At 43.6% G+C, this 12,136-nt stretch overlaps 1 protein-coding gene across 3 annotated transcripts in view; it reads left to right on the top strand.

The window, feature by feature from the left end:
- POU6F2 (POU class 6 homeobox 2) overlaps nucleotides 1-12,136 on the top strand; it is a 618,450-nt gene that overhangs the window by 425,681 nt on the left and 180,633 nt on the right. For all 3 annotated transcript variants that reach the window (XM_075557538.1, XM_075557540.1, XM_075557539.1), the window contains exon 5: nucleotides 10,195-10,610. In XM_075557538.1, the coding sequence (XP_075413653.1) occupies nucleotides 10,195-10,610 (416 nt within the window). The remainder of the gene's footprint in view (nucleotides 1-10,194; nucleotides 10,611-12,136) is intronic.

Genomic DNA, 12,136 nt, shown 5'->3' with positions numbered 1-12,136 from the left:
CAATAAGGACGAGGGAATCGTCCCAACTTCTAAAAGAACATACTGAAGAAGATGAACATTTCCAGATAACACTTTTCTCTTCTTTCCAACCCAGGGTTTTGTTTCAACCAGTTTTTATTTGTTTGTTTTGCTAATAGAAGACAAATTTGTTCTTTTAAAAAAACATTCACAAAGTTATTAAGATGGATAATAAAGCTATTCAGGTTGAAGGCCAAGAAAGTAGAAACCTGTCCCTCTTTGCAGCTACTCCTGAATGGGCTGCTGGGAGCCTCAGGGGCAATGGCTCCTGATCCCCTGGGAAAGCTCTTTAGAATACAGATTTTGCTCTACTCTACAGGATCCACTTGTCTAACAAGCTCCCAGGTGATTCTGACCCATAATTTGAGATAGGCTGTTCAACTTGGTGAAAATAACTGACCTCAGAAAGCAGCTTGGATGCTTCATCCAATATATGGAAATATGTAGGGATGTATTCAATGGGTGATATCCCTCTGTTTTCTCCTGAAATCTTAAGAGTCATTTATATCCCTGCCTTGGATGCAAATTAAGGATCCATGCAGCAATATTTCTGGAGCAGGTCACTGCGATCACCTGTAAGAGATGGTTGCACATCATAGTCTTTGAGGCAGAGGAGTCTTTATTTCTGACCCTGTTGTCCAGGAAAAAGAGGGAAGATTTCTCAGAGAGTGTTCACCTTCTGCACTTTTTAAAAATCCCCAGTCATGCTGTCTTCCAGATACTTTGCAAAGTCTCTGCCAGTGCAGGCTGTTCCAGAGGGCACCAGAAAGGGTCCCCGACTGCATGCTTGGTTCAGCTGCCTTTGATGTTACAGGAGTGTGTGTGTGTGTGTGTGTGTGTGTCCAGTTTTATTAGTATCTCTCATTGGGTTGTCCTAGACTTTTTTCTTTCTTCTTCTAAAAATATTAACAAAAGGCAGTCATAAATACGAGGCAGGGAGACAATGGTGTAGCTCTTTCCTTTCTGGTGGCCTATAAGTTCAGTAAGTCTCTAAGGACAGGACTGGTCTGAGAGCCACTCCTCCTTCATAAGGCCAAATTCAGATGGAGAACACTTAGCTGCCACGCTGCCACCCAGTAATACTCTCAAGATAACATGTCATATGGTCCAAGGGACAATGAGAGTTAATGCCCTACTCAATTGCTTTTCTTCAACTGTCACCAAGGCTGAGCGCTGAATTGCTTCTGCCTTATGTCTAAACACAAAGGAAGCATTCTCTTACCACCAAGGCAATCTTGTGGGACCAATTCAGGGTACCCTGGCTCTTTCCACCTCCCCTCCCTTTACTTCCCACCATCCCTTCCCATGACCCTTGTAATACTTGTGACATATATCCAAATGAACATCTTTTTCCTAAAGACAAATGTTTATGGTTCATATCAGCAGGTTTTAAAAAATGTCTTGCCTGCTGCAAAAAGATACAACTGCACACTTTCCCAAGATCTGAGTGCTTCGTCACTGAACACATACCTTTAAAATTAGACTCTGTAAGCCATGTCTTTTGTCACCTCTTCTGTCTCTTGTTCTAAAAGGGATCACATTAGAAAGTCCAGATAGAGTGGAAGGAAAACATAGAACAAATATCAAAATCATAAAAGGGAGCGTGTTTACTGGTGGGACAGAGACTGGTGGAACCCTCAGGACTGTGACCCTTAGTCATTGTTCGCGTCTGGAACTGCAATCACCCATTACTCAAGTTTCAACCAAACAGTAGACGGATCTATAAGGGAAGCACTAACACTGGTAAGTAAACACACCTTAGCATAACCAACCACTTGTGATTTTTTTAAAAAGGAATATTTACCCAAGGACCAAGTTCAGGAAGGTTAGGGGAAAAGGAGGAATGGGGATAAGAAATGCAGGGAGGAAGTGCAATAAGTGATGTTACATTGCTGGGATCGCAATGAATGAGTTGACACCCATTGGATATGAAATGCTTAATGTAAAACTGATCTGTAAACATTCACTCGATTCACAATAAGAAGTTAAAAAAATTTTTAAGAACCAAACTTAGGGAAGATTTCCTTCTATGAGTGAGCAAGTCCTTCTGTTGAACTCATTAGGGAGAAACCAGTCACTTGGTCTGTACAAGCTATGCTATATTCTGCTGTGCCATGCCATGCCATGCCATGCCATGCTCTGCCATGCTCTGCCATGTCCTGCTCTGCCATGCCCTGCTCTGCCATGCTCTGCTCTGCCATGCCATGCTCTGCTCTGCCATGCCATGCTCTGCCATGCTCTGCCATGCCATGCTCTGCCATGCCCTACTCTGCCATGCCCTGCTCTGCCATGCTCTGCTCTGCCATGCCATGCTCTGCCATGCTCTGCCATGCTCTGCTCTGCCATGCCATGCTCTGCCATGCCATGCTCTGCCATGCCATGCTCTGCCATGCCATGCTCTGCCATGCCATGCTATGCTATTAGAAGTGGTTTTGGAAAGCAGTTGACCTAAGATGGAGTCCTCCTTAGCATTCTCCAGCTGTATAAACTTGAGAAGGTCGTTTAACCTTTCTGAGTCCAAGTTCTAATTCCATATCATGGTAGGTAATATTACCAACTCATATGGTTGTCTTAAAGGAGCTAATCCAATGGGAATGGTGTCTGAACAATGTCGTGCTCTCTTATATTGAAATCCAATTGTAATGCCTCTGTTCTTCACTGGTACAACAAATTTTTCTCCCAACCAAGTCTTCTCTAGGCATTTCTAGAAGTTTCACAGTACATCTTACATGTGCTTAGGAATAAGTTGACTCGTGAGTCTCTAGTGGACACAGTATTCCTCCTTGTGCTGCCCAGAACTCTGTTGTCCTTCCCAGGCTGGTGACTGCCCTAAACCCCCAGGACCACAAAGGCATGCTGAGTGGGGAAGCAATATCTCCTCCCGGGAGCTGTCAAAGCCTGGTAGCTTGGTCTCCAGTGTGTGTGCATTCAGAGAAACAGGTTTTTTGTTTGTTTGTTTTTAAGCATCATTATTATGCTGATAAAATGCACATAACATAAAATGTACCATTTTCAAGGTATACACTTCAGCGACCCCAAATAGATTCACGATGCTATGCAATCACACTTCTATCTGGTCCCAGAACATTTGCATCACCCTAAGGGAAGCCTGGTACCCCAAAAGGAGCCGTCTCGCATTCCCGTCTCCCATTCCCGTCTCGATGCAGCCTGTGGCAGTCACGGATCTACTCTTTGATTTGGTGGCTTTGCCTCTCTGTCTATGTCATAGAAATGGAATCATACAGCCCGTGACCTTTTGCTTCGAGTTCTTTCACTTAGCCCATTGTTTTCAGGGCAGCTCCTTTTGTCTTGAGTTGGCGCTCATTTTCTCCCCCAAACCCAGGCTTAAACCATGGGATTGCTGGGGCTGGACCCCATTCCCACATCCTCCCTCCTTAAAATGGGTCCTCTCCTCTATATAAACATATTTTTGTGGACTATGTGCTTATTTAAATACCAGCAGAACTACACTCCTGCCCAGAAGGTATTCAGACCCAAACCTTGCAAGCGTTTGCCAACCTTGCCCATATATGTCTCAACCTACATAGTCCAAGAAAATGATGAAATTGGGATCTTGATGGAATTATTACAGCACTATAACTTTAAAGTTTGCATAAAGTTGATGAGTTGCTAAGCATCGTGCTCCTTTATTATTTGTGTTTTCTGTGAAAAGGTTCCTCACACACAAAAAAACAAATTTTGCCATCAGACTCATAGCAACCTATAGAACAGGGTAGAATTGTCCCTGTGGGTTTCTTAGACGGTACCTCTTTAAGGGAGGAGAGAGTTTCATCTGTCTTCTATAGAGTGGAAAGAAGTTTTTGCAGATTTCCCATGGCCACTGAGTTGATTCCAACTCGGGGACCCCCTAGCACAGAGTAGAACTACTCCATAGGATTTTCTGAGCATGTAAACCTGTTTAGGAATAGGCAGCCCCATCTTTCTTCCATGTAGGTGTTTGAACCACCAACCTTGTATTTAAAGCCCGACACTTAAGCTGCAGTACCAACAGAGCTCCTCTGTAAAAGATAAGAGCCAAGTTGAATTCTAGAGTACATATGATCACCATGAGTCAAAATCTACTCACAATAGATCCCACCCCATCCCAATCCCTTGCTAGGGAAGGGCGCTTTTGTCATTCCCCAGAATCTCCTAGGGACTTGTTCTTCAAATATGGATGCATGTGATGCTTTCCATTCTCCAATTTCCTGCCCCGGCAGTAATCCTTTGCAGCTCCCATTCATTATAATTCTGACACTTTTCATTGTGTGCCTCTATTTCAATATGGGATTGCCGAAGAAATCTTTAGCAACATTTCAAAATGAAAACTTGTTTCTAATTTACAGATGATAAAACAATACGGGCCTCGTGGTTACTCCTTTGCCGGACTAAATTATTTACCGGGTTTTGTCATAGCGTTGTCTCTCTCTGGGAAAGTCAACGGTTGCGTGATGGGATTTTGCTTCTTTTGCACAATTGTAGGGTTTAAAATTTCTAAATACCCTACTGTAAACTTCTGTAACTCTCGGTGTTTTAGAACTGCCATTATAGTACTTAAAATTTACATTTATCATAGGTCTTAATCAGCAAAAGATATAAATACCAGGAAAGAAAGTAAAATCTTTCATTTTACACATATACCATCAGTTTTTTATCACAACAAGCATCATTTTATCTGCAAACATTCTTTGTAGCTCAACTATGTCCTTGCACCCGCTTGTCTTTATTCAGCTTCTGTGTCTATATTGCAGTAGGCTTTCTACACTGACTCATTGGTATGTTCCATGTTTCAGCGCTTTTTAGTTTTCGTTTTTGATCATTGTGCGGGTGATTTGTAACTTTTGGAGACCAGTTACATTCTTATGCAATCCCCTCATGCTCTTCTTTCCATTCAGCATGTACCTGCACATATTCTATTTTCCTTTTTTGTTGTCACTTGCAGGTGTCTAATTAACTAAGGTAGCTTAAAGGATATAGCTTTAGGCTTACACCTTTTGTAGAGCCAAGTGACACAAGTGGCTTGTGATTGGCCAGTAGTCTAAAGGGTAGTGGCTGCAAACCACTCATTGAATCAGCATGAGAAAGGCCTGGTTATCTTCTTTCATAAAGATTATGGTCAAGAAACCCTGTGGAGAAGTTCTCCTCTGTAATACATGGGCTTGCCATGAGTCAGTTGACTCAAGAGCAGGTTTGGTTTTTATTTGGGGGTTAGAAGGGGGGGGTTGTTTTTGTTTTTTAATACCTTCCCAGACAAGCTGCTGTTATGGAACAGAAATATCCAAGCAATGCTAACTCATAGACATAAAGGAACAAAGACACATTTGGGACCATGTCTCATTAGTAGGTTAAGGTCTGCTGCACCTTCCTGTCTGCCAATATCTATCTGCCAATATTCCCCCAGTCTTTCCTGTGTCTAAATGCTGATGTAGATAAATGCTTTTCTAACCCAAAAGAAACAGTGTGGTATTATTTAAGTCAACCATGAAAATAAGCACTGACATGTGTGCCCCACCTGAAAGAAATCAGGACAGGCTTGATTTGAATCAGGCAGGAGGCCAGATGCAATCAGGTTCTCAGTGTCTGAAGCTCCACCAAAGAAGAGATCTGAGCCACCACACACCCCCTACCCCCATGCCCACCCCAACTCCACCCCCACCCCCACACTCCCTCAGGACCCTCCAGATTGCAGAGGATCCTGGGAGGTCAGAGTTGATCTGGGCTCCCAGCTGTTCAATGAAATGTGATTTTGTACAAAAGTGCAGAAAAGGAGACAATGGCAAAACTAGGCATTCCCATTAAAGTTCTGATAAAGAGGATGATGAGTGTTTTCTACTCGTACATAGACCATCTCTACCTCCAGTGTCAGTTTATGAGCCTCCCTCCCACAATCCTGGACTTAGAAAAAAATGGCAGAATGCACAATTGTCGTGAGAGTTCTCGAATGACCTAGTCTGATTCTCAAGACTAGTGAGGACTTGCTATCCCAACTGGCCCGTATGGAGTCCTCCAGGGTCTAGAGCACAGAAGTGCTCTTTGGAATTGCTGGGGACTGTAGAACTATTATTACACCAATGCAGCTAAACCACTCGCCTATAAGTTGATTCTGACTCATGACAATTGCACGTGAGTTAGGGTGAAACTGTGCTCCACAGAGTTATCCGTGGATGATTTTTTGGAAAGTAGACTGTCTACCCTCTTTTCAATAAGCCTTGAGAGGACTTGAACCACTAGCCTTTTGGTTAGCAATGGAGTACACTAAACCTTTGCCCCTCCCAGGGATGCCAACACAGCATACCTTACTTGAAATGAACTGGATGATATTTTAAATCTACCTTATATCAAAGGTCAGTTGGGAATGAACTATTGTCTGACTCCTTCTATGAGATGAACTTTCCACTTTTTCTGCTGTTAGGTGCCATTACGTCTGTCCTGACTTGCAGCAACCCTATGTGCAACAGAACAAAACACTGCCTGGTCCTGCACCATCCTCAAAATGGTTTGAGCCCATTCTTGCAGCCACTATGTCAATCCTCTTTATCACTGCCTTGCTACTTTCCCAAGCATATCCTATGCCAGGGCCTTGTCTCTCTTGACATATTCCAAGTAAATAAGATGAAGACCTGTCACCCTTGCTTCTGAAGAGTGTTCTGGCTGCATTTCTCTCAAGACAGATTAGTTTGTTCTTTCGGCCATCCACAGTACTTTCAATATTCCTCACCAGCACCGAAGTAAAAATGGATCCATTTCTCGTCTGTCTTCCATATTCCGTGTCCAACTTTCAGACGCATTTGAGGCTATTGAAAACACCATGGCCTAGGTCAGACATACCTTAGTCCTCAAAGTAATCTGCTTATTTTTAACACTTAAGAGGTCTTGTACAGCACCCAGTGCACCCACTGCAATGTGTCGTTTGATCTCTTGGCAGCTGTTTCCACCAGCATTGATTGTGGATACAAGCAAGATGAAATCTTTGACAGCTTCAGTCTTTTCTCCATTTATCATGATGTTCCCGATTGGTACAAAAGGGAGAATTCTGGTTTTGTTTACATTGAGTTGTAATCCATAGTGAATGTTGCAGTCTTGATCTTCAGCAAGTGCTTTCAGCTCGGGCGTTTGTGTCATCTGCATTCCGTAGGTTATTAATATGTCTTCCTCCAATACGGATCCCATGTTCTTCTTCATATAAACCAGCTTCTCTGATTTTCAGTCCACTGTTTCCGGAATCTAAAATTATTCAAAACTTCCTAGCACCAATGTTCCAAACAGTTCACTCTCCACACTGTTACTAAGAACCGCAGTCCAAGACATTCTGTCTCTTTCCATGTTCTCTCTTCTGCCCTCCTGAGGTCTGAGTTGTATCCTCCTGAACCCTCTCTGCACACATCCCAGTCTCCGTGAACACCTGCTTTTGTCGAGCTTGATCACCAATGATTCCCTCTCCAGATTCTCCTGGAATTTTTTACCAGTTTCACACCATTGATTATTCAGTCAATTAACACATCTATAGCACACATCTGCCATTGGCAGAACTCCCTAACAGTTACCCCCAAACCTTACGTGAGTGTGTGTGTGTGTGTGTGTGTGTGTGTGTATGTAAATCTTAGCTTCCCAAATAGATTGTAAGCTCCCTGGAGTCAGGACAGTGTCTTGTTTTAAAGCCTATCTTATACCTGAAATAGTACTGGTTATATAGCAAATGTTTGATATATTATGCAAAATGATTCTCAACATTACCTAAAAAGTCACTGGTTGACTTCCGTGCAAAATTCTTCAGGTACCCGCAACATATGGTTCAATGGACACATATTTCTCAAAGCATATTTGTTATATGAAGGCAACTGTACCATATGTCATTAGACTGAGCCACAAGATTTAAAATGTGCTTTTTGTTGTTTGTTTGTTTGCAATTGGGCTAGTTACAGAAACCCAGTGACACTGTAGCTTAAACATTTGGCTGCTAACCACAAGGATGGTGGTTCAAACCCACCAGTAGCTCCAAAGGAGAAAGGGGACTGCCTGCTCTCATAAAGACTGACAGTCTCAGCAACCTGTACTAGAGTAGCTGTGGGTCAGCTTTGACTGTACGTCAAGAGGTTAGTTTAGTGTTGCAAACACAAGTTACTGCCTTTGGACGCTTTAACTAATCCTAAGATGAGGAAGAGCTGGGACATGTTGCAGTGAAGCCCTACTGCCATCAAGTTAATTCCGACTCCGAGAAACCTATGGACAGCCCAGAGCTGCCCCTGAGGGTTTCCAAGTCTGTGATCTTTATGGAAGCAGAAAGCCCACTTTTCTACCAAGGATCGGCTGGTGTGCTTGAACTGGCAACCCGTGGTTAGCAGCTGAACTCACGACATCACAGGGCTGCATATTGGTCCTCGCGCTCATTTGCAGGCTTGCTAGGAAGCTTCTGTTGTTGTTGTTTAATGTTTTCCTTTAAATTGTGAACTAGGTAAACATTTACAGAGCAGATCGTAGTTTGATGTTAAACGACTCCTTATCAAGATTCTGATTCACCTCACCACTGCAGGCCCTCGATGTATCATAACAGATCCTCCTTCCTCCCTGTGGTCCCTATTTTCTTTTTTTTAAAGATATTTTTTAAATCAGGGTCTCATACAACTCTCATCACAATCCACACAGACATCAAATGTGTCAAGCACATTTGTACATTCATTGCCCTCATCATTCTCAAAACATTTGCTCTCCACTTAAGACCCTGGTATCAACTCCTCATTTTCCCCTCCTCCCCACTGCCCTCTTCCTCATGAACCCTTGATAATTTATAAATTATTATTTTGTCATATCTTGCCCTGTCCCTTCACCCACTTTTCTGATTTCTGTCCCTGAGGGAGGAAGTCACATGTAGATCCTTGTAATCGGTTCCCCCTTCTTAGACTAAACTTTGGGCGAAGTAGACTGTGAACCTGCTTTTCAGTAAGAATTTTCTATCGATCCGTCTTCGGCCTAAGTGTCTTCTTGATGCAGACATTGTTCAACGTCCGCTGAGCTTATGAGAACAAATTCCGTATGCTCAGTGCAAAGACAACTTTTCCCACGATCTCTTTCTGTTTTAACAAGAAAATCCTGAAAGATGATTTCATTCTCTGGGCCTCTGTCTGCCTTTGAGGTGTGAATATGTCTAATCTTCTCAGTAATGGAAAGATCTATAGAAATGCAGTTCACAGTCAAATTCCGCTGCCTAGTTAGAGACTTCCAGTTTGGGAGGAGACTCATATCTTTCATCAGCAGGCAAAAACTCAGACTCAGGCATTTGACTCTGAAAAACTAAGAAGTGTGTACTATCTTTAACTTGGGGGGAAATGTTTTTTAACTGTGGAAACCTGAAGCCAGCATGTCTAAGCACATTGCCGGAGGTCTGATATACTCTGTGAAAATGATACCATTAAATGGCATTGGCGAGGAAAAGAAAATTACCAGAAATTTCTTTTTCTTATTTTAACTCCACTGGAGCACTTACCAAAAGAATGAAACGGGGTGAACTTGAGAAATTTAAAGCAATTCTCAAAAATGCATGTGTGTATTTCCCAACAAGGATGAAAAGAACACATGGAAAAGAAAGTGCTGAGAATCGATCTCCTGCCCCCAATGCACTTCCTTGGCTTCCACTGGTCAATACTTCTCAAAGGCCTGATGTATTACATTTCGATTCTCTCCAAATGTAAATGTTCTTGCAACAGGTGTTCACTTGTCTCACTTCTGTCTAACTGAAAGGTCTCTGGGTAGCATTTAATGCCGTGTGGTGGTTAGGAAACAGCCCCTCAGCACATGGAAGAAAGCGCCGCTGGTCCGCTGACTTTAAAATTTCTAAGCCAAACTCACTGGCACCAAGTCAATTCTGATTCTTAGCGACCCTGTGAGACAAGCAGAACTGCCCCCTTTGGGTTTCTGGCCCTGCGACTCTTTCCGGGATATAACGCTTCAGCTTACCAGCAAGAAAATCCAAAGAGCTGGTCCACTCTGTACCACTTGGAGACGCGTTGAGTCAGAACCGAAGAAACACCAACAGGTTGGGGTGTGTAACCAGAGTTTAAGTCAGAGGAGAGGGAGGGAGGAGAAGGAACCCTGTGACCTTGCACAGGCCACGCTGCTAAAGGCGCAGCAAGATATGTTGTCCTGTGTATTCAAATCCACATTCACTTTCTTTCCTTGTAGCTACCTCATCCCTGAGCTCCCAGCTCCAGCAGCTCCAGCAGCTCCAGCAGCTCCAGCAGCAGCAGCAACAACAGCAGCAGCAGCAGCAGGGGCAGGGGCAGGGGCAACCTCCGCAGGCCACCAGCCAGCACGCACCCACTCCCTCCCAAGCAGCTTCACAGTGTCAGCAGCCCCAGCCCCAGGCCACCCCGCCCCAGCAGCAGCAGCAGCCTCCGCCACCCGCCTGCCAGAAGCTGCCAGCTCCAGGGTCTCAGCTGCCACAGGCTCCTCCGCCCCAGCAGCATCCGTCCCATCCGAACGCCCAGAACCAGAACCAACAGTCTCCAACTCAGCAGAGTTCCAGCCCCCCTCAGAAACCCAGCCAATCCCCGGGACATGGTCTACCTTCGCCACTCACGCCACCCACCCCTCTGCAGGTATGGCACCCTCTGCCCTGCCCCCAAGATCTGGGAACACCTTTGCGTGGGATGCTATGGCCCCTCAAAAAACAGAGGCCAGCAAAAACAGTACCCCATTCGGTAGCGACTGATTCAAATTGATCTCGTAGATTAAGGAAGAAGCAGCAAGTAGCGGCAACAGGGGATGCATGTAAGCAAACCAAATAGAAGCCCATTGATGTCGCCCTCCAAAGGATAAATGGTATCTGTTTCCTCCTGTGAGAGGCCGGCACTGTAAGTGCGCTTGTAGCCGGTAATAATTCCACTTTATGATACTTTTTGAAGGCAGCAAAGATAGCATCCAATTAAAATTATTACTAGCACAGTTTTGTGGCCCCGCGGAGAACTGCATCTACTGTCCATGAGGCACGGTGGTTATTTCTCTATATTATGAATACAGCAGTGTCTTACCTTAGTGCTTGGTGCTCTTTTGTTTCTATTATTTTTTAAAGACTCTCTGGGGTTAGGAGAGTAAAGAAATTTAGCCCCAGTCTTATGTCCCAGATTCCAACCATTGCTTCATATACTAACAAATATTCTAGATTCATTCCAAGTCCATCTGAAAATAGGCATTCTGATCAGATAGTTAGCATCGCGATAGTCGCTTCCTGACTGTGAAGCTGAGGGTCTCAAAAATAGGTCTTTCAGGCAAATCGCAAAACCTCATCTTTAATCTACTGGCATGGAGGAGAAGTGGGTAGGAGAATTCAGGACTATACATTCCTAACATTTGGGAGGCTTAAAATAAGCTACTTCAAAATGTAACGACTAGGATGGCCACACATCCGATCCAGGAATTAACATTTCAGGAAATCCAACTATTATTGGACTAACATAATGAGCTCTCTCTCTCTCTCTCTCTCTCTCTCTCTCTCTCTCTCATATTATTGTTCATATGTGACAAAATCCAACTGAGTAAGCAGCCTCTCTCTCACTCATCTCAAATGTCAACTCACACTCCCCTCCCAACACACACACACACACACACACACACTTTCCTCAGTGGTGGTGATCAGTACAACCCCCCTCAACCAAAAGATGCCAATAAACATGGCATCCCTGAGTCCCAGATAGCGAAATAAAGAAAATCAGAAAGAATTGGTATGCAGACAGAAAGTCAGGTACTTTAGTGATAGTGACAATATTTTAGAGTTGACTAACACTGTTGTTGCATAACTTTGATTCTTTGTGCATGGATTCTACTTGCCCAAAATTTTCCTGGAAATTAAAATTTTGGGGTGAGATGAATCATGTGTTATGTGTCTCCTAGGAACTCAAGCCACAGTGACTTGCGGTGTGGAATTTTTTTTTAAGTCAGGGTTGAAGGGGTCATTTTTACAAATCTTACAGCTAGAAAGAGACAGCCTTTGACATGGAACTGATACAAACATTACATTTTAAAATACTTCATTGTACACTTTCCATGTACTGAGAGAGTTAGTATGGTCAAATTTACAAAATGCATGATTAGAGAAAACCAAACGTTTTCAACATTTGGAATTCAA

This window comes from Tenrec ecaudatus, chromosome 9 (assembly GCF_050624435.1).
Source record: "Tenrec ecaudatus isolate mTenEca1 chromosome 9, mTenEca1.hap1, whole genome shotgun sequence".
In the NCBI taxonomy this organism is placed as follows: domain Eukaryota; kingdom Metazoa; phylum Chordata; class Mammalia; order Afrosoricida; family Tenrecidae; genus Tenrec; species Tenrec ecaudatus.
This window is presented reverse-complemented; position numbering and strand designations above follow the sequence as displayed.